General features: G+C 43.4%; 1 protein-coding gene across 2 annotated transcripts in view; it reads right to left on the bottom strand.

Moving 5' to 3' along the window:
- ELOVL2 (ELOVL fatty acid elongase 2) overlaps positions 1–26,741 on the bottom strand; it is a 93,419-nt gene that overhangs the window by 10,113 nt on the left and 56,565 nt on the right. For both annotated transcript variants that reach the window (XM_043540115.1, XM_037893166.2), the window contains 4 exons: positions 14,282–14,359; positions 12,719–12,890; positions 5,842–5,966; positions 1,250–1,384 (listed from right to left, as the gene is read on the bottom strand). In XM_043540115.1, the coding sequence (XP_043396050.1) occupies positions 1,250–1,384; positions 5,842–5,966; positions 12,719–12,890; positions 14,282–14,359 (510 nt within the window). The remainder of the gene's footprint in view (positions 1–1,249; positions 1,385–5,841; positions 5,967–12,718; positions 12,891–14,281; positions 14,360–26,741) is intronic.

The raw sequence follows: 26,741 nt of genomic DNA, 5'->3' as shown, positions 1-26,741 counted from the left end.
TACATTGAAAGAAGGTCTGGTTTAAATCCCAAACATCTGTTAAAAAAAGTTGTGTTAACAGTTTAAAAAAAAACACAAACAAATGCAGGGGTGAAATTCTGGCCTCACTGAAATCCAATGGGAGTTTTGCCATCGATTTGAATGGGGCCAGATTCCATGATAGATACTTAGACAATTTATCAAGGTAAATCTGACACTTTATGATTAACTGATTAATATAAATGGTTCGGTTAGGAATGCCTATATATTTTTTCTGTTTTAAAATGTATTTTGCAGTTTATTATACAGAATTCTCCATTTAATGATACTGTTTTCATGAGAATTCTCTTCTGTTCTCCATCAATAAAGTTGTATAGGGTTTTGGATATTCCTGCATATTTTCTACATCTATTCTAAATAAGTCCTACTGCTTATTTGCATGTACTTGATTTTTCTTTATATTAAAAAAAAAAGGTAATAAAAGGCACCACTCCACCCCCAATATAAAGTTTAAAAGAAAATCCATGACCGTTATTCATTACTCTTAGAATTGCCTGACATTTCATATTGCCTATTGCATCTGTATTTTTGGCTTGATAGTGCCTGCCTTCACTCTTGAGAATAAACCTTATATTAGTAGTTCTGATGGAGTCAATGGGGCTAACTGCACAAGGAAGGCTGGAAGGATTAGTTCCTTCTAGCCTGATCCAGTGCCTGCTGAATTTGCTGAGGTCCTTCTACTGACTTCAGTTAGGCCCTTAATGCTCAAAAGTTAACACTTATTATCTGTCACTGTATTTCCTTTGCTATTTTTATTGGCAGTTGAGGACAGAAAGGAGCTTGCAGAAAGTGCTCAGAACACTGTAGAATTGGGCACTTAATGAGAAAGGAAATGGCATCTCCCTGAACTCAGGATCACTTAATTTTTGAAGGTATGTCTTTTTACATAGTTTACAACATCCATATTTCTCAACTGCTATAATAGCAAAAAACAAAACAAAACAAAAACAACAAACACCCACCCACCAAAACCAAAAAAATCTGGTATTTTCTTTTAATAAAATGCTACCAAAACTTGATTGTGTTAAGATTTCTTATATTATATATCAGTCCATTTGGCAAAACATTCCAGATCTCTGATTTCTGGTAGCACAGTGCATGGTGGTGTAAATTCACAGAAAGCTGCACTCATCAGCAAATCAGGAGCTTGATAAATAAATATAACCTGAAATCAGACCTCAGTGTATGATTTTTACATTCCCCAACTTACCTTAATATAAAAGTTTATAAACAGAATAACCAGTGTGGCCATGTATGAAGACTGGAACATGAGACAACCAAAAGGAAATCCACATGGCTTCACAGCTGCACTAAGAGTGTGGATAATGGTGAGCAGAAACTGAATCTGTAAAAGATAGATCAGACATTTTATTTATATAAATTTAGATGAGATTATTTTTTTTTGGGGGGGGGGTTATTACTATTTGAGCATTTTCAGGAAAGAGGATGGTGATCATTTAATCAGGTATTTCCTATGCAATCTCCATATTATAATTTTTTTTAGTTTGTGAGCGTTATGTTGGGGGCATTGTTCTGAGGCTGTAAGAATTATTCACATATAAGGTCTAAAGAATTAAGGGTTGGCATTTTATAGATACTTTTGAAAACACAAGTTTTCTTACAGGACTGGCTGGCAAACTGGTAGCAATTCTCTTTTAATGGGGCTGTGATGTCCCCTAGAACACTTTCTGTGCCACCTACAGCATCATCTTTAAAGCAGAACCTGAGAGAAACCTGAGGAATATCTGAGACCTGAGGAAGCCATTTCAGAAGACTGAGCTAAAAATAGAACACCCATTTTAAAGGCGAAACTAGAAGTCTGGGTCAGGTAAAGAACTGTGTTTGTAGGTGTAAGAAGACAGCAAATAAAGCAGAAATGAGATGGGGAGGGGAGCTGCAAAAGATCTCACTTTTCTGGATTACCAAACACAGCCTAATTAGCTGGATCATATGACCCTGTCCAACCAACTGAATTATGCGGTACTCCCTGGAACCAATGTACTGTATATAGTTTATTTAGAATGAGGCATTCTTCTGTTTTAAGTGTGCAGGAAAACAAATATTGTATGACTTGAAAAAGCTTTGCATCAGCTACTTAGACCTAAGATGCACTCCTGATTCCAAGAATACACATTTTCACAAGACCATTTTAGAGGTTTTTTTGCTAGTGTCTGTTCCCAAAATAAGAATAAAGAAGCCTTCTTTAAAATGCAAATGTGTAGAGAACATGCTTCTACCAGTAAGGAGCACAGCATGATATATGTTTTTGAAACAGCATAATTCTTAATTCTGATGTATTAATGTTGACTACAAAGGGCACATGTCTGGATCCAGTACACAAAGCCTAAAGCAGATTTTTCTAAATCAGAGAATGTTTGTCTTGTGCTCTCGCATCTTTCTGTGATTTTGCATTTTCTTATTGTACTATGGTTACATTTCCTGCTTTGGAGAGACTTTGATGCATCTCAGTAGCTGATGCAAAGCTTTTTCAAGTCATACAATTTTAAAGCTCTATAGGAAAGTTGACTGAGCAGTATATCATTTTAATAATTAATAGCTTTTATGACTTTTTAATCAGTGGTGCATTTCCCATGATTTAGTAGTGTCCATTTTCTATGAAGAAGGCCATAAATAATTGTGTGTGTGTGGGGGGGGTTACGACCTATGGAGTGTCTCCTAGAATCACTACTGAATACTATCTTCCCTCACTGAGTAATATGGTGTACTGTTCATGACACAGAAGCCCATTTGTGGTTCGTTATCCTGTGTTAGCAACTCTTAGAGGCAAAGTAGGTGAGATAATAATAAATTTTTATTGGACCAATTTCTGTTGGTGAGGCAGACAAGCTTTTGAGCTTATACAGACGAGCTCTGTGGAGCTCAAAAGCTTCTCTCTCTCTCACCAGGTAAAAAGATATTACCTCAACTACCTTGTCTGTCTAATATCCTGGGACCGACACAGCTACAACAACACTGTAGAAAGCAACACTTGTGAGGCCTGACATACTCATTACACCTCACACAATGGTATCATGATATTTATTTAAAAGGTAGCATGTAATGTATCATTCCAAATCTAATATCTCACTGATACATCATTAATATTCTTGAGTAATGTATGTGGTGTGTATTAAGTGTGATGGCTATATGCTGAAACAATGACTAAAATGTGTTTAAGCCAGGTCTGGCAGGGAGAGTTGGCAAATAGGTCTGTCCTATACAAAGGAATGCTTGGTCAACAGGCAGAGAGAGTGAAGGTCCATTTACATATTAGGTAAACAAAGCTGTCAAGCTAACAATCGGGTGCAGACAGTTTCTAGAAGAAAAGAGAAACTTTATCTGAGGTATATGGACAGGGTCTGAACCTCAAGTGACAAGCAATTGAATCAACTGATTAATAATACAGTAATGTATACAAAGTTCATCAAATAAGCTGTTTTATGAAAGCCTATGACACACTGGTGCTTAATATATTTATATATATTAACACTAGGGAATTATAGATACTCCTTGATATTAGACTTCACATCTGTGTCCAATCAAAGGGAGAAACAGGTCTCTGCCAGACAGGTGGGATCAGCAGAGCTATTTACCTGTCTCCTATGTAAATTTAAGAATTGTAGAATCAAAACAATGGAAACTCTACTTCGTCCTGCCTCTTGAAACTAGGTCATTGAACTTTGGAAGATCTAAGCAAAGACCGAAACCGTCTTTGGCATCCATCACTAGACAGACCCAAGCTCTCTTGCAAGCTGATTATAAATGGGTCCTTTGACCAGCAGGGTGGTGAATTTCTGGGAACTGAATATAGGTGAGAGAGCTGCTTAGGCAAAGATCTTTCACCTAGGGAGACTACATCTTGTACTTCTGTGGAAAGTCCTGACTGAGGAAAAGTCAGCCATGGCTGGGAAGGAGGACAGTTTGGTGAGATCAACCATCTTGAACAAAGTCTATACCTAACTAAACTAAGTTCTAGAGTTTTAGATGCATGTTTTCACTATTATTTGCATGTAACCATTTAGATCTGTTTTATTTTTACTATAAACCAATTCAGTGATTTGTTTGAAGGGAAGGGTTATTTACCCCAGTTAAATTAATCTACAATGAGCTTTTGTCTGTCTTTAAAGGATCAACTAACCTTATTTCTCTGAGTGGTTCTGGAGAGGGCCAGACACTAAAGGGTACATGGTTTTGGGAATATACGGAGTGTGTTGGGGTCAGTCTGCTAGTAGTAACCCAGGCTGGTGGAAGCCATGGTGAGACTGTTGTGCTGCAGGCTGGCTGCGAGAGTCAGAGTTGCTGATCCAGGCATGTACGGCACACAGACGCTTAAGATGTGACCTGCATGCTTGTATGCTGGCTGCTGTCATCCAGGTTGTTAGGCACAACAGTAGGGCATTTCAGGCACCCAGGGTTACAGGATAGGTGGTGACACAGCCTCACACTGGTCTTAATTGTGCCCCCAAACATGACACTGTCAAAGTATACTGCATGGCACTATTGCTACATTTGAATCTTTACTGGCTCAATCCTGGAAAGTACTGCACACAGTGAACTTCTATTGATAGCAAGAATCAGGCCCATTGTATTTACTTGCAAATGAATCCTAAGATTTTTACCCTTAAACAAATACAGAATAGAGGCCAGATTTTCTTTTAAATGAAAGAAGAGATTGGCAGCCAGAAAAAGTGTGCAAATCTTTCTTTTAAGCTGACAAGTTAGAGTCCACTTTTAAAAAGCTTGGCTCCGACAGTAATCCTACAAGGTTAAAACAATTAAAATCAGAATTAAACCATAAGTAGAATCAATGTGCTATGTTAAAAACAACAACAAACTTGGAATGAAAATGGCTGTTAAGGTAGGTGCAAAACTCAATTTCACATCCTTAGCCTTAATAGTAAGGCTTTGTATCTCTTAAGTCAAGTTAATATGTCTGCCTTTTTGCATTTATGAACATGCTTCACTTAAAGAATGGTTCTTCTCTTAAAAGTTCTCTAAAAATGGCACAAGGGGAGGAGGGCACATTGACTGTTTCTCAGTGATGCCAAATAGTATCTGAAAACTTCACAAGTAAAAGGATGTTTGTTCGTGTGTGTGTGTGTGTGTGTTTAACTTCTGTTAGTACAGACAGGTCAAGCTGGATTCTCACTGGCTCATGTATCGCCAACAACAAGGATTCTACAGTAGAACCTAGTTAACAATTCTAGTGGTCTTGTGTGAGCCAGAGCTGTATTGACTTTGCAGCTCTAACGGGAGTAAAAAGCAATAAAAACATCATCAGTGAAGTAAGCAGCTGTAACTGAATAAACTGAGGGAGTAAGTCTAATGTATGTAGTTATTTTGCAGAGAAGAACCACACTTTAAAAGCCACAGTAATTGGATATTCTATCCTCATGCTTAAATAACTTGCTAAGTACTTCAGTCCTGTTCCACTCTGTGAGTTCAGTTCAGATGAATTAAGATAATATTGAATAAACATATTCCTTATGAAAATTGGCTCCATAGATCCTGTTCAGATCTTGATCCACATTAAGTTTATCCTAGTGTTTGAGGCTGAATTTGGATTTGACAGCACAATTTGAATTTGATCATACTGAACCCCTATGAGGTTTTTTCCACCAGATTTCTGCTTTTGGATCCGATCTGAAAACAAGGACTTTGGGGTTGAATTTGGGTACAGGAATTTGAATCAGAGGTCCTTCCTCTGTCACATTTCAAAAGATTTATATTCAAGGTTACAGTTTTATGCCACCTCTTTGGACAAAAAACATCTATTCAAAGTAAAGAGAAAGTGAAATGTACCAGTTGTGCCTGAGTGAGGTATTTCTTCCACCACAGATACTTGCGCATGGAAGGAATGACAGAAAATCCATAGTAGGAGTACATGAGAACATGGATAAAACTATTCAAGGTGGGTCCAAAGAAACCTGTAAGAATCCAACAAAGAAAACATTTTATTCAGTGGTATCGCTGGGGGTGGGGTGAAGGACTTTCTACCAGGAAACATGTTCTTACAATTTACAGGGAGGGACTTTTACTGATCACTAGCATTCTACCACTGCATCTAGTAATAATCCTCTGTACCTTTTTTCTTTTTCTTTTCTCACTTCTGGTCTTGGACTTGCACTGGATTCAACACTAGGGATTGCTCACCTTCCCTTCCCCCCTCCCACCACCACCACAAAAAAGTCTTACTGTGACACATTCCATTGGTACCAGCTAGCAAAGGGTTCACTCTTCTTTGCAAGCAACTCCTGTCTCAGACATGGCACACACCGTGCTTTCAGTGTAGTTATCCATGAAGTCTAGCATGTGCTATCTGTACTGAAAGCCTGTAATTTATCGATACTCATAATCATTGTGGGATGTGTGTACGGGGAATAGTTAAGGAACAATGTAACTATACTGAAAATTACACCCTTATGGTCTTGGAATGAAAGTGGTTTACAAGGAGACTGTCTCAGTGATGACCAGTTTAAGCAGGAGGGAATTGTCACCACTGTTCCCTCTAAGCTGTGCACGTGAGCGCACGCACACAGATCCTAAACCCCATGCACACGGCGAAACACCACATGCACAAAAATTTGCACAGAAGCACAACAATTTACACAGAAGACCTTTTTTGCACATACGGCCTGCCCAAAATTAGAGGGACTATTGGTTGTCACCCCTCCCAGGCTAATATGTAATGCATTGCTTCATTGTCCATCGTTGCACCAACACAGAAAAGTCAATGGAAACCATCAAAGATAAACTATAAACATTGAAAGCACTTGGAAATGAAAAGGAACAATGTGACAGCCTGGGGATCACACTTTCTGTGAATAAAAACTGATTGAGTATATCACAGGATGGAGAAAGATATGCTGGATCCACTTGCTGAGGAGGTACCTTTATGAGTGGGGGTGCTTCATGAAAGATTGGGTCGTGGCTCTTTGGAGCTAGCAAGCGTTGCAAAAGACTGAACTTTGGGGTGAGGCTCGACTCTATTAAATAGTAAAGGAAGAAGGGAGAGAGGAAGCACAGAGAAGTGCCTCATACACCCAGCTCTTCTTCTTTCCTTAGTTTCTTTTTATTTGATGTCATAGGCTGTATATTTTACTCTGTGCTTCCTCTCTCCCTTCTTCCTTTTTATTTTCTAGATTGTAGGCCATCCCTTCTTCTAAAAATCCTTTGTCTGTCTTGTCATTCTAAGCTCTAAACACTCAGCTATTTTAGATTATTATGTTATAATAAACAGCAGCCTAATGTCCCGGGAAGATAAAAGAAAATGCACAACTCCCATTACTAAACACAGCTGTGAGAGCTTTACTCTGTGTCTGACTACAATTCATGTACTCGGGCAAATTCTGTTGCCTTAATTGAGGAAAAACTTTCATTGACTTCAGTGAGTGTTTTGCTTGCTTAAGGACTGCAGAATTTGGATCTAAACAATATTTCACCATTACAATCAATTGCAGTAACTGAATATTATTCTAGCATTCTGTATGATGTGGATAAATTACTGTGTACGCTTTTGCCGAGATAGTTGAGCGGGAAGTAGCAATATTGCTGAGTTACATGTGTTCATTCTGTTAGTAGAATGTTCAGCAGCTACAGAACAAGTTAACATTTGGTCAGAGATCAAATCGGTCTGATTCTTGTGACACAAGGCCCTCTCAGTGCCTACTGGCCACGGGTGCAGGGGCTACATAGGGTTTTACAGGAATTCCTTAGTCATGTATGCACATAATAATTCACTAAAGGATGACACGTAAGATCTTCACCGCGAGCCAGTAGCCCACTGGTTGATGTAATTGTTGCAAAATGCATGTAGGAGTAATATTTAAGGACTTATGTCTCTATACTGAAAATTGTGTTTTTAAGGTCTTGGAGTTAAGGCAAGTCTCCAGGAGGTGACATGCATCGGACATGTTCCTTTCAGCGAGGCGGTAACAGACACTCGCCTCCCTGTCTGGTGATGAGTGTATTGTGTATTGTCTACCTCACAATGGAGACCTATTTGCTGACTGAGGGCTTGTCTGAGGGATGTAACTTGCGTTGCTCCGGGGGGTGTCCTGTTCACATCCCTGAGCGACGCAAGTTACAGTGACCTAAGCAGTGTCCACACCGCACTATGTCAGCGGCAAACGCTCTCCTACCGACATAGCTTCCACCTCTTGTGGCGGTGGAGTAATTATGCCGACAGAAGAGCCCTCTCCCGTTGGCATCGCATGTCACCAGACACACTACAGCAGCCCAGCTGGACCCACGTAGCATGGTAGTATAGACTTGCCTTGAGCTTAGGTTCCAGGTGTAAGTTGTAAAATCTACAAGACAGAATTTACAGGAAGAAACAAAGTACCAGTAGGTGTCCTCTTTATGAATGAAAACAAAGGATGTGACTTGGATATCTTGGGAAGCAAAGAACACACTGGGTCCTTCACCTAAGAGACCTGCTGCGCTGATACATTGATATCTATGTAAGCAGGGTCTCAATGAGCTGTCCCCTGACATCCAATGATGAACTGGGGGAAAAGACTTGAGAAGCAGACCACATTTGCATTGACACACTCACTCTGCCTAGGTATTCAGCAGACAGCTGCTTTGCTAAAGTGATCAAGTTTGGCTGGTTTGGGGTTACAATTCACTTTATTCGTACAATAAGGATAATACTAAAGGGCAGCAGAACTGTACTTCGCATGCCCTGATTAAGGGGGTCACCCTAAACTGAAACTCACTTGCTGAGCAGGGGCTAAGGATGTCAAATCCCAGTGAAAATGAGATGGGGGTGGGATGGGCGTTCCTATCTGATGGTACAGATTCTGCCTAAAAAGTCCTAGACACCTTTTGAGCCTCTCCTCTTCAGGGTCTAAGGACAGAGCTGATTGGACTCAACTGTGAGTCCTTGTTTCTGTGCAGTAGTTACTAGAGTTGAAATCACTAATGAGCAGATCGAGGGGCTATAAGCCTTAGACCTGGTGTGGAGACAGTGTTGCAATGAAAGATAATGGAGAGAGAGAGCAGCTGAGTTCCCCCTACTGGGTAAGATCACCAAGAGCTGGGTTTTGTGGTGGACCCTCAGAATGCAACACTGCAGAGGTAGCGAATGGCAAGTATCAGCAAAGACAGCAGCAGCAGAGCTGAGTGGTGGCAGACGACAGCAGCAGAGGTGGGAGTGAGTGGCCAGTAGTGGCAGAGATAACAGTAGCTGACCAAAGACAACCAATTGTGAGCGGAGTGCAGTAGAGGACAAGGGGAGTAGTGTCTTAAAGGGACATTTGTTTCCTGTAAGGTGGGAAACTGAGGAAAAGGACATGACCCAACATACTGCGGGTGGGTGTTTTGCTTAGGGTTAGATGCTTTCAGATTGTGGTTGCTGTGTTTTCCCAAATGAATGCGGGGTTGCCGTTCCCTTTTTAATAAGTTTTTTCTTTTGTTACACACAGACTTGGCGTTTGCGAGTGGGGAAGTACTGCCTCTTAGGTGGGGTGGTTGGTTTTTCCAGGTTACTGGGTGGGGGCTTGAGCATGGTTCTGTTTTGTACTGGTAAGAGGAACCCCCCTATATGTTAAACCTTGTCTTGTTGCACATTCCACCTGGCAGAAAAGTTACAGCAAAGCACTGTGGGTTAAGCGGAGAGGGGATCTCAGCTGGAAGAGTTAAGCAGTGAATCTGAATATGGTGAGTGTCCAGTGGAACGGGCTAGACATTCCAGGGAGATGCTTGGGGTGGGGGCTCAAGGGTTGCAATGTGCCCCGTGTGAACCTGTAAAGAGACAGCAGAGCCTGTGAGGCTTAGAGGCAAGTGCTTGTGTTGCATGTGGCCGGTGGAGCTGGGGAGCTGGCTTCCAGCAGGCACGGACAAGGCATCCTCACGTGAGGGGCAGGTGGAAGCAAGGTGCCTCAAAACCCGGGGTAGCCCGGGAAGCATCACCATTCTCCTCTGTGTTGCAATTATGCTGCTGTAAAAGTGAACAGAGTGGAGAATCAGGTCCTGTGCGTTAGCCATAGAAGAGAGCACAGAAGCTGGCATGTCCATTGCCTCGCCCATGAGCAGTCCTTGATACCTGTACAAAGCATGTGTAAATCACTGCCAAATCACAATTCTCCACAGGGTCTGTGGGAGCATTTTACACCTACTTCAAACAATCAAAGTGACTGCACTAGGCAGTGGAGATTTGGGTCCTACACTATTAAAAATAAGAACTTATTACACATTACTTTAAAAATAGAGCTGCTGAATTTTGTATAGGTTGAGATAACTTCTTTTCTGAGGGATGTGGGAACCAACGCTTAAAAACTAAGTTTAAAACATTAATTTTCTTTTCAACTTAGATGACAAGGCTACAGAAAAAATTCACTCAATTTACCCACTAACAAGAACGTACTTGATTTGATGCTAGAAATAATTCTCCACTTTCAACTCTAATCCAGAATGCAGAGAGAGCAGTCTAACTATCACTATTTCCCTTGGGTATGGGAGGAGACGGTGACAATTTCCAGTCAAGATGAACATGATCTGATAATAGCAGATATATTCCACAATAATAATTATTATACCTGACTTTTGATGTGCAGTGAGCTAGAGAAGGCCAATTTTCTGTCACAAAGACGTCTGGTTTCACTTGGATAAAATGCACATTACTCTGCATCACTGTGACTTCCTACCAACTATGCAGTCACATTTCAGGTCTTCAAAATAGGACTTTAAAACAAGCCAAATTCATGAATGTAGGGTCTGTGATTCAAAGAGAGGAATGTTTTTAAGAGACAGTGAATGTACTAGGGCATGGCTACACTGGAAACTTCAAAGCGCTGCCATGGGAACACTCCTGCGGCAGCGCTTTGAAGTGCGAGCGCGGTCGTGCTTGTTTTGTTGATGATTGTTCACACTCCTGAGCCAGCAAGTTAGAGCGCTATAAAATGTAAGTGTAGACAAGCCTTCACATCTACACTGCCAAGTACAGGGTGTACTCTGATACTGATTTCTCATCAGTTTTACAACAGTGTGACTCCATTGCACTTCAGTAAAGTTAATTCTGATTTGCTTTTGTATAAGTGAGAGCAGACTTAGTCCCCTTCTCTCCTAACAGTCCAGACCTCATATGAAGGTAAGGCTGAATCCTCTTCCCATAGAAATGGATGGGAATTTTTCCTACCGACTTCAAGGGGAGCAGGATCAGGCCCTTACCTATTAAAAACGAGGACTTGAGAATATGATAGTTCTTGACTTGTCAAAGTTTGGGTGACAAATGCAATTATGATTCCTCAGTAGTGTGTGAAGTTGAAAAGTTAAATAACTTTTTAAAATATTCACAAGAAATAGGAACACTTGACAGGGAAGCATAAACCTTCACTAAGGTAATAGGTAACCGCAGCTCCTCATCGGCAAACAAACTGGGCTTTGCCTACCCTGGATGGAGTTTGAATATTCTCTTTATTGCTATATAGTGGTTTTGAGTACCCTATTTTTTTTTTTCAGTTTGGCCTGCGTACTTCTAAATGTCTTCAAATCAGTTATGCTGGTCACAGATGCTTAGTTACACATTTATAAATGAAAGATCTTGCTACTGCAAGAAGGCAAAAATTTATAAGCATTTGAATGTTGTGCTATACAACAGGGGTGAAATTCCCATTGACTTCATTATTTTGCCTTAAGTATCTTATGGGACAGATTCTTCTCTCAATTATACTATTTGAGGGAGATACACTTGCATAAAACTGGTTTGAGGAGAATTGGGTCCTATCTATCAGTCTAGGCACTTTATACTGTGCTCATTACTAGGGCACCAGGTCTGTCACAGATTCTGTGACTTTCCATGATCTCCATGACTTCTGCAGGGGCCAGTGTGGCTGAGCTCTGTGCCACCCAGGCAGCTGGCTCCAGAGCCAGCTACTTGGGCGACCCTAGGAACAGCCATACCAGCAGTTGCTGGAGTGGCCCCAGGGCCAGTCATACCAGCTGCTGCTCAGGAGGCCCTGGGCAGCTGATCCTAGAGACCGCCTGAGCAGTGGTCCCGGGGGCAGCCAGAGCAGCCGCTGCTCAGCAGCCCCTAGCAGTGGTCCTAGGGCAGCCTCTGACAGCTGGTGCCGCTGGCCCCTGCCCAAGCAGCACCCTCCTGGCCCCCCCAGCAGCGGTCCTGGGTGTGGCCAGAGCAGCCGCTGCTCAGCAGCCCCCATCAGCTGGTGCCGCTGGCCCCAGGGTGCCCCCCCAATCAGTGGACCCCTGCAGCAGTGGTCTCCTAGGGAACCCCCCTAAGCAGTGCCTCCCCAGCAATGCCCCCCCCCCCCCCCCAAGATTTAGTCACGGGTATTTATGTCATGGACAAGTCACAGGCCATGAATTTTGTTTCTTGCCCGTGACCCATCCAGGTCTTTTTACTAAAAATACCTGTGACTAAATTGTAGCCTTATTCATCACTGTAGTATCTGAGCATGGAGCAATAGTTTGGTGGCCTGGTAGTCTGTGATCCTGAGCACTCACAATTCTTTTTTATTTCAATAGGAGCGGCAGGTGCTCAGCACCTCTGAAAATAAGCCCATGTGACTCTATACTCACCTTGACTTTTATAGGGATTTGTGAATAATTCTGCAGATAGCTATTATTACTATTAACGTGATTGACATGCATAGCTGTGTGCAAATTCCCTACATCTACCCCCTTAACATACTGATGAGAAAATGATAGAACCACTTACTTTGTCCACAAGGGATCCAGTTCAGAACACACCACCAGATGTTAAACATAGTGGCATGATGATATACATGAAGGAAAGTAATTTGACTGTTTTTCTTCCTCAGTACAAAGAAAATAGTGTCCATGAATTCAATTACTTTGGAAAAATAATACCACCACAGCACCTTGGCCACCTGTATGAGCAAGAGAAAGAGAAATAAAGGTCTGTCCGTAAAGGGCTAAATTCTGCTACCCTTAATCAGTCCTTGCTCTCACAAAATTCCCACTGAAGTCATTTTCTCATTGATGAAAGATGGCAGGATTTGGCCAAAAGTTTCTTATTCCCTAAGTACACTTAGACCTCTAATCTGTTTTGCATGTAATGAAGATTTTTCTGAACAGATGACAGTTAAAAATGCCTTCTGATCTAAACTTCCACAGTAAGGCTTTCTAATTGCTCTTCATCTGTATCAAAAAGTTACAATAGCCTTTTTCTAGGGGGCTTTCCAGGCAGATACTGCAGTGGGAAGAATGTGAAGCACCATGAACGAGTGGGATACTTGAACAGCAACCGCCTTGGGGACTGTTGCTATTGGAATACTTTTCAAACATGATCTGAAAAAAAAGACTAAATATTTTAAATGTGTTGTTATATACAAGTTCTCAAAAGAGTAATGAAAGTAGGCAGTCAGCATAATCCATTATCAAAGCCCCCTGGACACAATGGAGCAGATCCTCCATAGGGAGGTATGCCAATTAATAATATCTTAATTTCACAGGACCCTTAAAGCAGGGTATGGCAGTGAGATTCAGAGTCTATAAAACAAGGGGGAGCAAAAAATTTTTAAAGTAGTTGTATCTCCCAGTGAGGAACAGGAAAAACATCATATAGGTGGGAAAATGTGTTTGAGTGACCCTTGCAAGCCAAAATGTGGAAAGCCCTAGAGAAGGAGAAAGGGGGCCAAAATGGAGGAATGGAGTGAGTGTTGGGGTGAAAAGGAAGAGTGATTGATTATATCAGGTGAGAGAGTTCATGGAGAATTTGGAACAGTAGAAGGACAAAACTTTGAATTTTAAGGTGTGTAATAAGAGTCAAGGCTAGAGATGAGCTGAAGATGCAAAATCTGGATCCAAGCATTCCCGGAGTTCAGGTTGGTTCAGGCACTGGTTTGGACGCATAAGAACCCAAATTTGCTTGGACAATTTCACCATAGGTTTTTAATTAAAGGATTTATGTTTTCCATAGAAAACATTTCCATTTTGTATTGGCATCTGTTCTGATAATTAATGATGCAACGCCAGATGAGCCAGAAATATTGGAAATAAACTTTTGTAAAAGCCTTTCCAGAACAAAAATATACTTCTCATATTGTTCTCTACCCTATAGAGGGGAATGAGGACACATCCAACCTGGATCAGCACATACATATCCCACTGTGTAACAAACAGAAATAAAAATATTGTTTTAAAAAAATCCTAATGCCTAAAATCTAAATAGGCCAGTGATGCAAGGGAATAGTACCCAAGCCTATAGAGAAATAGACGACAACATCTTTTAGTTACTGAGTTGCTGTTTCTGCCTCACCCGGATATCAGCTTCTCCTGCGCTGGCAAGGTTCTGACACTGTAAGTTATAGCCTCCTTCCCAACTGGAGAGAATAAGCTGGAACAAAACAGACAGAAAATCACTCAACAAAAGTATTCATTCATATTCCTCTGTGCTTCTGCTCAGCATTGCAGTGGAAATGGCACAGAATTTGGACCACTGCCGATTCATCCCACGAACAGATGCTATTAAAATAGTCTATTTCCATATCTCAGAATAGGGTTCTGTTCTGGAATTAAAAGGTTAGAAGGTGGTGATGGAAATACACAATGCAACAAACCCGTCCTTTCTCATTTTGCTGGACTTGAAACTTCAAACCTATCATAGATAGGCTGTCATTTCTAACAGTGCTGCTCAGCCTGCAGCTCTTTAGGAAGTCATGTGCATCTTTTGTAGAGATCCTATGTTTTGAGTAGACCTGTTCTATCTGACACACGCAGGGCAGCAGGAGAAGTGCTAAACAAATTATTGGTGCAGCCAATATCTTTCCCTGGTCCTCCAAATAAACTGAAAGTGTATTTGGGCTGGGGAAGGAAGGAGAGAATATATGTTTTCCCATATCATTTATTTATATATATATAATCTCCCAGGAGACAAGAGTACATATTGTACTAATGAAGTGGCAAAGAGTCTTAAAGTAATTCCATAGGAGTATCCTGATGCTGCATTAAAGTGTCACGTGAATATGTGATGAGTTAACACCATGCAACGCTACAAAACAAATGTAGCAATGCAAAGGGTATCGCTGTGATTATTTTGTGGGTCTCTGGAAGTCCACACAGGGGAAAGTAAGCACAGCTCTTCCAGAATCAAAGACCAATGGGGGTGACTAGACAAATCTACTCAGGCTGTAACACCTCCAGGGAGGTACAGCCACCTGTAGAGGCTTGCATGTACTGGTTCAAACTGGATTCTCCGGAGACTATCAAACAAAGGACTTTTGGATAAATAGCCTGAATTTAAACTGGTTTAAGGCCTTCTTTCTGTTCCAGAAAATGGTCAGAACCACCTGTCAAAAGGAGGGGGTCCAATTCTTGTGGAAGGATTAGAAGGACTGTCACTGACCAGAGCCCTTGTTAGATTTACAGGGGTGATATCTGTTAAGCTTATTAGCATGCAAGTACGGTCTTCTATTCTTACTATGTTTGCTCTGGAAAACTAAGAATAAGAATAAATGTATTTGTGTGATAATTTATAACTGTGGGCAACTGTGCTGTTTATAGCCTCTGAGGAGAAAGCAAACTGCAAACACACAAACCTGTTTAGGTGGTTTGGCTTGCTGGGGAACTCACAGTGTTGGCAAGGAACTATGCAGTCTGGAAAAACCTTGCTCAGTGGAGAGAGAGTCTCGGATCTGAATCCAAGAGAGGTGATGGCTGAGGAGCCAGAAACCTAGAGAGGGTGTCCTTACTGTACTGCAGAGCGGGGATACTGGTGTGGTTGCCCTGACTTGTGACACAGTCTACAAAATCTGGCTCTTGGAAAAGCATCTCTGGTTTTATTTATATATGTATTTGGAGGAGGGAAGGAAGGATGAGAAAAAAACAGTAGCTTGTCTCCTAAAGGATTGTTTTTCTTTTTTCTGAAGAGCGAGCTGAGGTAAAGTCTGCGTCTTGATGCATGTTGCCATTTACTGAAGGTCCTCTCTGCCTTTGATCAGCTTTAGGTGCTGTTCAGGAACCACCGTTCCTGTACTCTAGTAGGTCGTGCAATGACAAGAACTGCTGAGTACTGTATTGACTTTTGCTGCCACACCTGACCTTGACATGCCCCATGAGAAATCCTCTACTCAATGATTGCCAGTCTCTCTTTTCCCCTCTTTTCACAGAAGGCTTAAGACAACGTTTCCTACAGTGTGTATACATACAAGTGTATCATACTTATTAAACAGAAATACACATACTGTGCAGCAAACCTACAGTGGTTTCATAGTTTACAAATTAGTTTGCCATTGAAGTTTAAATAGCTATTCTATCTGCAACCCAAAGGTTGTCTGTGGATGAAATCATTGCTATTCCCATTGGACATGCAAGCAACTGTGACTTATTGTCGTCTTCAATCAATATGCAAAGAAACGAGATATCTCAACCTTTTAGCTGTACTGTTCCATGATGTTCAGTCAGAACAGATCTTTGTGTGGAGAGTGAGAATGGGTCACTTAACATCCTTCTGTAAAGAGCTGTTAGTTTGTGAAAATGTCCTTTTAAACTGTTTGTTTCATCATAACGCGCCTATTTACGCATGAGAAACGCAAGTGGCTTGTTCTGTGTACCTTACAGGGGGTTAAAAAAATACTGGAAAACATAAGGGGAAAAAGAGATGTCTTCATTCTCTGGCAAACCCTTCATTTACATTTCTTGGCTCTGCAGGCCAGTGTTCTGTATGCTACAGTTTATCCCTGAAGCAGAATAGGTGGAGCCCCAAGTTCTTCTACAAGGTACTGTTATTTCCAGTACAGAACTGTAAAAATGCCTAATTGAAGAAAACAAACCTTAGACCTTACACTACATTCACCTTCTATCTGAGAATCTAAGTTCACAACAGCTCCGGAAGGCAGATGATGAAATAGACCAAAAGGGAGATTAGTTCCTTGATTTTCAGAGGTGGCAACGAAAGACATTGGCTTAGGATAGATGGAAATGTCTTTCTTTACTCGCAGGACCCAACAGCTAAGCAGCTTGCTACTTTTTCCCCAATTAAAGCATTTCTGCTTTAACTCAAGTGATTGGGGCTTGTCCTCCTTAAGCCACAGGTTTCATCCTCATTGTCCGCTGTGTCTGTGGCCACAGTTATGAGGTCACATTTCATTATCCTGAGTCCCTGCAGGTCCCATTGATTTCACCTCTGAAGATCAGTCCACAAATGACTTGTCTATGGTCAGAGGGAAGTCTGTGGCAGAGCATGGAATGGAACTCAAATTGATTGACTTCTGGTCCTTGGCTTAGCCACAAGCAAGCCCATCTTCTCACCTGAAAAAGCGAAAAGCACTCTCTACTGCTTTGGTTCAGGCAAACTGAACTTTTAAATCTCTTAAGGATACTCTCAGCTGTCTTAGTCCACACTTTTAGGATATTTTATTTTAAAGAGAGAGAATGGCTTTCTAAAATTATTATAAAATTTATTGAAATATCTTAATGACCTGTCAGTGAAACCAGAGTGTCCCCTGCTCCACCAACACCTTTCTGAGTTAACTAAAGCCTCCAGCAGAGTTTGCAACCCAGGCAGTGCCACCTTATGCTTTGGCTGTGAAACTCAGAGAGGGGAACTAATCCAGTTGCGTTGTTCAAACTGAGTGAAGTTCAAATGTAAACCAGTGCCATTAATGGTGAAAATTAAATTAGAATTATTTCAGTTTTAATATATCTAAAGCACTGGCAAATAGACTAAGACATATTTTTTTATAAATACATATGAAAAGAAGTCTCATGCTGTCCCTTTAATTTTAAAATGTCAGGTGCCTACAGCCAAAACAAGCCTTAGAGCATCTGCGGTGCTGCAAGGATGGGTGTTAGAGAAGTGGATTTATGAAGTGACAATAATTAAATACTTTTCCAGGTCAGTATTGTGTTTAAAAAAAAAAGGGGGGGGGGCGGCGAGAGAGAAGATTTCCCCCGCTCCTTTAGAACAGTCCAAATACCACTGGTTTTGTTTACAATGTGTGCTACAGGTCACTAAAACGGGCAGAATGGGACCATTGCCCAGAATATTCATCTGGAGAACTCTTTGCAAATGCCTGGTGCAGCTGAGGTCACACAACATGCTCTGCCAAAGAGCTTCAGTTCCCACTTCTTGCATTCTACCATGACCCTCCAGGATTTGTGTTCTCTGGCCTGCGTGTACTCACTTCTTCTCCTGTGGAAGAGAGGGTGGAAAACGACCCCCAGGTCTCAACAGGTTTATTCAACCTGTGGCTTTGCATTTTCCCCTTAAAGTAGAGGGGCTGGCGGCACCATAGAAAAAGCAGGGGCATTTTCAGCACAGCTGTGATTGGGCCACGATCTGTGGGAAAAACGAATACCAGTAGAAGACCTTTGACCCACCCTCTACTGCAGCGTTTCTCTCTCCCATCACAGCACTCTGCCCTGGCATGCTGCTACTGGCTGGCTTTCCACCACCTTCCTGATCCCACCCCCTCCTGGATTTTGTGCTAAACAGTACAGGGGGAGTTGCAATACAAAATGGATAGTAAATTAGAGTCCTCTGAACAGAGAATTTACTGCACTGAATGGAGGTTCCCTAACTCACCAATTGTCCCCCCTGCTACGCATCACTTTGACCATGCAGAGCTGAGCTCCCCTGTGGCATTTGGCAGAGGCAATTACTTGGTGCGGGAGGGATGCTAGTGCCTAGTTGCTTTTCTGTCCAGCCTCTCTCAATGCCCTTCCTAACAGTTTCCCATAGCTTTGCCTTTCTCTGCAAAGCAGAGGGGAGCATAGGAGCCTGAATGGGTACTTCTGTTTTTTGTATAGGCAAGAAAGTCTTACTAACAAGCTTCCTTAGATCAGCTGATTAGTCATTACCTTGCCGTTTCAGACATGCTGGAAGAACCTCAGTTTGTCATCTTGCCCTTGACTGGCAACAGATACAGAACTGGAGTAATAGGATCTCATTTGAGCAAAGCATTTTGAATAGGATATCGCTTTACTGACGGTGACATTAGGAGTTCCAGTAAGGAATGTCTTCGGCTGGGTCAAATAAATGCAACCAGCTTTGCTAAAAGCTTCAACCACTAATATTGCTAATGAAAACAAGAAGGAAGGAAGCATTGCTATTGCTCATAATAGTTGTTTTTCTCAGCCTCTCCCTCCCCCAGCTCCTAAAATAGTGGGATCTTGCAACTAGAGTCAGAGGGTGGCACACCAGGATCCAGCTGCAAGATTTGGCCCGAAGATAAAGCTGCAATGGGAAGAAAGCTCCTACTGCTGCTTACATTCTTTCCCCACTTAGTTCTTCTGCTGCTTCTCCCAATTGCTCTATTCAGACTCTGTGCAGTTTTTTCATCAGCAGATCTTTTTGTTATAATTATGCCACTTTGGTAATGCCTGTGTAGCCAACTCTTGTGACTTTTTTATCATGAATCTTGCATTATTTGAGGTTTACTTAAATCCCCGCCTCCTGGAGACAAGTGAGAATGTGACAGTCTCAGCTTTTGTCAAATAAAAAAAAAGTAAAAGTAAATTTCTAGCCCTCTTGTTGGTAGAGAAAATCTTGAAAATGTGACTCTAGTGGCTCAGAAACCACTAGGGAAAGACAAAGAACCCAAGAGTTAATTTAAAAAAACCTCATGATTGTTTGGGACCTAACTTATGATTTTTGAACTTTTGGCATTGATACTGTGAATCCCCACAGTTCCTAGAGGGCAAAGGGAAAGAGGGCCCTATCTCTTACTGGGCTCAGATTCAAAACCCCTCTAATATTCTGCACTATGCAGTAAGATTGTCATTCTTCATGTTCTCAGGGGCTTTTATTTGCTCTTACTGTTCCTTCTTGCAGAATTCACCATATTATCAGTTTTCTAGATTAGTGGTTCTCAAACAGGGGTATGTAGAGGCCTTCCAGGGGCTATATTAACTCATCTTGATATTTGCCTAGTGTTACAGCAGGCTACATAAAAGGCACTAGCAAAGTCAGTACAAACTAAAATGTCATACAGACAAAATGAGAAAGGAAGCACTATTTCAGTAATAGTGTGCTGTGACACTTTTTTGTATTTTTGTCTGATTTTGTAAGCAAGTAGTTTTTAAGTGAGGTGAAACTTGGTATGCAAAACAAATCAGACTCCTGAAAGGGGCACAGTAGTCTGGAAAGGTTGAGAACCCCTGTTCTAGATCATATCATATGCTCTTGTCTCTCCAGCTGTTTGGTTCTGGCCTAAAGTTTCAACATAGCATCACCAAGCAATCTTCCCACCCCCAAGTCCAATTTCAGCTGCACTGTCCATGTCACCTAGGTCAGCCTTTTTTAATAGCCAGCAGCTTGGAGTGAAAATTGGTTGTGCGTGCCTTAATCTCTATTAAAAACTCTTTCATTTTAGCTTTGGTAGCAGTGATGATCTCTTCATTCTGTTTTTAGGTAGCCTGCCTGCCATCTTGTCTCCTTCAGGGAATGGACAAGAAGCCTCCTCAGCTATGGACTGTCATTCTGCTTTGTGACATAGTTTTTAAGACTGGGACTCCTTTTGGGGAGTACCTAATGGATCCTTTCTGGATATTTTAAAAGTTTGTATGGCATGTATGGTGGGTGAGGGGGATGTGGGCTGAATCTGCAGCTGCCCACACAGAGTAGGGGGTTCAATTAACCCTCCCACCCAGGGTTATATTTTTTTTGACTTATCTTATGTGCCTCGGTATCCTCCTATGTGACGTGCCCAATGTTACAAAGTGAGTCAGCAGCAGACCAGGTGTCCTCACTCCACCACAAGACCTAATCCTTTCCTTCCTGTGTAGCTGAAGCCACACATTAATATTACTCCTGCCTGTTTAAAAAGGGTAATTGTGTTGTTACAGTTTGAAGTTAGGTCTGTCAGTACAGGCTCACTGTTGAGGCAGGTCAAGCCATGCTGGAGACTGATGCTGAAATTTCTCCACTGGCTGAATGCTAGAATAAGCAACAAAGTAACTACTGGAGTTTAATACATCATCAGATCCCCCTTGATGGGATTACAGCCACATAATCACAACTTTCTCATGCATTATCCTCTAATACTAGATTAGAAGAGAGAGAATCACATGTTAATTACTGAACTACAATACTTGTGATTTTTATATGGACTTTAACACTGGATTTCTGGACCGAAACAGTTGCTTTTAGCTGTGAAAATAAGAAGTGGAACACCTTGCAAGCCTCCCATGTGTGGCTTCATAAGCACATGTCCAACAGCCATAGATTCATAGATATTAAGGTCAGAAGGGACCATTATGATCATCTAGTCTGACCTCCTGCACAATCCAGGCCACAGAATCTCAACAATCACTCCTGCGATAAACCTCTCACCTATGTCTGAGCTATTGAAGTCCTCAAATCATGGTTTAAAGACAGGTTGCTTCCCCTGGCGCAGAACATAAGGAGAGGAGAGAGGCATTGCATCCAAGCACAATAATTACTGGGCCTCCCATCAGATGGATTCCCCATTGACTACTGACTCCAGATTCCATCTCCAGCACAAGTTTTCTTGTTTTCCTTGCTACAGCCCCTCTAAAAGCCCAGGCTCCTGCAGCATGTTCTCAGCTGTGATTATGAGCTAGGACAGATGTTGGATTTGGCATTTACACTGGGGACAAAAGGAAGTCTCAATTAGTTTAATTTAAGATGACTTTAGCACCATTCGGCTTCCTCTGAAAAGGAGCATTATGCATATTTATATATATTTTACTTTTTAAAAAAAGTCATTAGGAAACCCATGAGGGGCGGGGGGAGAAAGTACTGGGGAAAGTGAACAGGGATAGAGAGAAAAAAGGTCGAGCAGGAGAGGGGATAGGAAGAAACAAAAAGCGGCAGAGAAAAGGGAAGGGAGTCTGGGAAGAAGGGGGTGAGAAAAGAAAGCAAAAGGTGATGGGGAGGGGGAAGAGAAGCAGATAGAACAAAAGGAAAGAGGAGAATAAGAAAATAGAGAAGCAGGGAGACAAGAAACCCTCCCTGCCTGAAGCAGCAGCTCATGTCAGTTATCAACGGGAAGTGCTGCTGCCAGCTAGTCTGATCCAAATGATGGGATCTTGCGTGTGAGGAGAGTCAGGACTCTAATGAATATAACTGTCATTCTTCATTGAGGCAAGAGGACACTGTCACTTTCCCTGGAGTGCTAGCTCCCCCAGGCTGAGCTAGCTGGTGTCACCACACTGTCTCTAATTCCAGGTCTGGATTAAGTAGTCACAGAAGAGTGCTGTCTATTGTGACAAAGTTCCTGCTCTACCTTGGTGGGTCTTGCACTTATTGGCAGATTTGCTCACCTTGGAGCTTCACGGCAGCCCTCAGCTTGGCCGTTTTCGTGAACCCACAGTCCAGGTCAACTCCTCCTGTGTCTGACCAGGAGTTGGGAGGATTTGGGGGGAACCCGGGCCTGCCCTCTACTCCGGGTTCGAGCCCAGGGCCCTGTGGAATGCAGCTGCCTAGAGTGCCTCCTGGAACAGCTGTGCGACAGCTACAACTCCCTGGGCTACTTCCCCATGGCCTCCTCCCAACACCTTCTTTATCCTCACCACAGGACCTTCCTCCTGGTGTCTGATAATGCTTGTACTCCTCAGTCCTCCAACAGTCCCATGTTCTCACTCTCAGCTCCTAGTGCCTCCTTGCTCCCAGCTCCTCACATGCACTACCACAAACGGAAGTGACCTCCTTTTTAAAACCCAGGTGCCCTGATTAGCCTGCCTTAATTGATTCTAGCAGCTTCTTGATTGGCTGCAGGTGTTCTAATCAGCCTGTCTTAATTGTCTCCAGAAGGTTCCTGCAGCATGGAACCTTCCCTGTTACCTTACCCAAGGAAAAGGAACTACTTAGCCTGGGGCTAATATATCTGTTACTCTCCTATACCCATCTGGCCCGACCCTGTCACATATCCCCCCGCTCTGCTCACCACTACGGGGTTGGGCAACTTGGGACATCAGGCAGTGTACTCGTGACAAGCCATCTGCATTGCCATGGTGGCTTCCAGCCCGGTGTTGTATGGTGAATTGGAAAGGTTGTAGGAACAGGAACCATCTGGTCACTCTTGCGTTCTTCTCTTTATTTTGCTGCATCCACAGGAGGGGTGCATGGTCAGTCACAAGGGTAAACCGTCGTCCCAGAAGGTAATAACGTAGTGTTTTCATGGCCCATTTCACAGTTAGGCACTCTCTTTCAACCACGGCATACTTCTGCTCTCTCGGGAGGAGTTTCCTGCTGAGGTAGAGGACTGGGTGTTCTTCATCTCCAACCATCTGCGATAGGACCACTCCCAATCCTACTTCAGTTGCATCTGTTTGTAAAATGAATTCTTTGTTGAAGTCTGGGGCTATAAGCACGGGGTTACTGCAGAGGGCTGTCTGTAGATCCATGAATGCTTTCTCTGCGGCATCTGTCCACTTCACCATGTCTAGACCCTGGGCTTTTATCAGGTCTGTCAGGGGACTTGCTCTGGTAGCAAAATGGGGAATAAATCATCGGTAGTACCCCACCACACCCAATGCCCAGACTTGCTTTTTCCGATTTGACCAAGGCCAATTTTGGATAGCCTCTAGTTTGTTTAGTTGGGGCTTGACCATGCCCCTTCCTACAATGTAGCCAAGATATTTAGCCTCTGCTAGCCCTATAGCACACTTGGCTGGGTTGGCTGTGAGGCCAGCCTGTCTTAGCATGTCCAGAACCGATTCCACCTTTCCTAAGTGGGTTTCCCAGTCGGAGGTGTGAATAATCACATCATCCAGGTATGCCGCTGGATAACTGGTATGGGGCCGAAGGAGCTTGTCCATAAGACGCTGGAAGGTGACAGGTGCCCCATGCAGTCCAAAAGGAAGAACAGTATATTGAAACAGACCCTCTGGTGTAGAGAGTGCCATCTTTTCTTTCGCATCTTCGGCAAGGGGAATCTGCCAGTATCCCTTTTGTTAAATCAAGGGTGGTCAAAAATCGGGCATTGCCCAGGCGGTCAACTAACCCATCGATATGGGGAATGCATCAAATTTGGATATCTCATTCAGCCGGCGACAGTCATTACAAAACCTAGTGGTGCCATCGGGTTTGGGCACCAACACAATCAGGCTTGACCACTGACTGTGGGACTCTTTGATGACTCCCAGCTCCCACATCCTTTTTACCTCTGCTTTGATCTCCTCCCTTTTTGCTGCTGGGACCCAATAGGGCCTTAAAGTTACCTTTGCCCCAGGGTCTGTGAAAATGTGGTGATATGCTTCAGTGGTCCGGCCTGGTTTGTTTGAAAACACATTCTGGTGTCGGTTGATCATCTCAGTTACCTCTTTCTTCTGGTTTGGTGTCAGATCAGTGGATATCCTGATCTGCTCCTACATATTATTTCCCTGGATCGGGGTCTCTTGGGCCACTACACACACCTCTCGTTGGTGCCAAGGCTTTAAGAGGTTAATGTGATAAATTTGTTCTTGTTTCTGGCGTCCTGGCTGCCGCACCTTGTAGGTTACTTCCCCCACGGGTTCAACCACCTCATAGGGCCCCTGCCATTGGGCCAAAAGCTTGCTTTCTGCCGTGGGTACCAACACCATCACCCGATCCCCTGGTTGGAACTGTCAGACTTTTGCCTGGCGATTGTAATGGGTTCGCTGGGCCTCCTGCGCCTTTTCCAAATGTTCCCGTACAATAGGGGTGACCCGGGCTATCCGTTCTCGCATCTGCAACATATGGTCAATTATATTTCTCCCCTCATTGGGTTTCTCTTCCCAGATTTCTTTTGCAATATCTAGTATGCCACAGGGATGGCATCCGTATAATAATTCAAAGGGGGAAAACCCAGTTGAGGCCTGAGGTACCTCCCGGATTGCAAACATAAGGTAGGGTAGTAGGGTGTCCCAATCCTTCCCATCTCGACTTACCACTTTCCTTATCCTTGCCTTGAGGGTTCGATTAAACCTTTCTACCAGCCCATCGGTCTGCGGATGATAGACTGAAGTTCTCAGGGTATGTATATGGAGCAGCGTATGGAGCAGGTCCTTCATTAGCTTCAACATAAATGGGGTACCTTGGTCTGTTAATATTTCCTTTGGTAGCCCCACTCGGGCAAAGATCCCCACCAACTCTTTAGCTATCATTTTAGAGGCCGTGTTCCGCAGGAGGCTTTTTGGGTAGCAAGTAGCATAATCCAGAACGACAGGTATATATTGGTGGCCCCAGGCTGTCTTCTCCAGGGGTCCCACTAGATCAATGGCTATTTGCTTGAAGGGGACCTCTATGATGGGAAGGGGTACTAAAGGTGCCCTCAAGTGGGGACGGGGACTGTGCAGCTGACACTCCGGGCAGGACGCATAGTACCTCTGCACTTCTTCAGGTACTCCAGGCCAGAAGAATCGTCGCAGGACCTGTGCCAGGGTCTTCTCTACCCCCAAATGCCCCCCAAAAAGATGACTATGGGCCAGACTTAGTACAGCATTGTGGTGTTTTTGAGGTACTAGGATCTGCTGTACCTTCTGCCCCTGTACTGGTGCAACCCGGTATAAGAGATTCTTCTTCATTATGAAGTAGGGTCCTGGTCCCTGGGTTTTCCTTTCCACGGGGACCCCATCTATTTTGGTCACCTCCTTCCTAATGTTGTTGTACCTTGGGTCTTCTGCCTGGTCCTGTCCAAAATTTCCTCTCCTGGGGCTAATCTGCCCAAGATCTAAGGGGCCAGTCTCTGTTGCCTCTACTGGTTCGGAGGCGTTAGGGTGTGGGTCCGACTCGGATGCTTCTCCCTCCTGGGTGGCCTCTTTTTCAGCTGCTCGGGTCCACCTACCTACGAGAGCGACCATCTGGCTTTGGGCCAGTATTCGGGTTCCCAAGGCCTTAGCTGCCCTTCTTTCCCTTTTCGTCTTTCTACGCTGTCTGGGAGTGGAGAACAAATCTGGCGATATTTCAGAGAAGGTTGGGGGTTGACAGTCTACTGTGGATGCCTCACTACTTTCGGGGCTTCCCCGTTTCTCCAATTCCCCTACCGGGAGTAAGTCTCCAAACCCTGGGAAGTCCCTCCCTATGAGCACCGGGTATGGGAGTTTAGGGACTACACCTGCTGCTACCTCAGTAGTGTTCCCCTGAATCTCGATTTTTACTGGGATGGTGGGGTAATAACCAACTGTCCCATGGATGCATGTTATCCCCGTATGCTTAGCCCACAGCAGCTGACTACGCTTCATGAGCTTCCCTGAAACAAGCGTGATAGCACTCCCCGAATCAACTAGTGCTGTGGTCTCCATCCCATTTAGCTTCACTGGTCTAGTGTACATATGTGGGGTTAGTGAGACCCCCACAAGGTGGATTAGGGAGCATGGGTCTGCCCAGTTCCCCAGGTTATACTGCATAGGCTCCTCTGCATTGGGACACTGTGCAGCTATGTGTCCCCACTCCCCGCAGGCGTAACACCTGTATGGAGCCCTAGGCATTCACCGGTCTCTTGCTTTGGGTAGTCTAACATCACGATCCTCTTCCCCCTCAGTGCTCTGACTCTTTGTGGCTACTGGTGGGCCTTCAGCCCCTCTCTCTTTCCACCTGGGCTCTCCTGGTGGCCCAGTCACCCGAGCTCTAGGGCTTGGTGCTGCTAGTTTAACCCAGGATGCTTCTTCCTTAACTGGTCGGGTCAGCTCCCTCGCCATCCTTCGCCTTTCTACCAGCACGACAACCTCGTCGTAAGTGGAGGGTTCGTTCTGGCTTACCCAGGCATGAAGGTCTGGCGGTAGTCCTCTCATGTACCGGTCAATGACCAGAACCTCTAGTATCTCCTCTGGACTCCGGGACTCAGTTCGTAACC

This window comes from Chelonia mydas, chromosome 2 (assembly GCF_015237465.2).
Source record: "Chelonia mydas isolate rCheMyd1 chromosome 2, rCheMyd1.pri.v2, whole genome shotgun sequence".
NCBI classification, from domain to species: domain Eukaryota; kingdom Metazoa; phylum Chordata; order Testudines; family Cheloniidae; genus Chelonia; species Chelonia mydas.
Note: the sequence above shows the minus strand (reverse complement) of the source record. Positions and strands in the feature narration are given on the sequence as shown.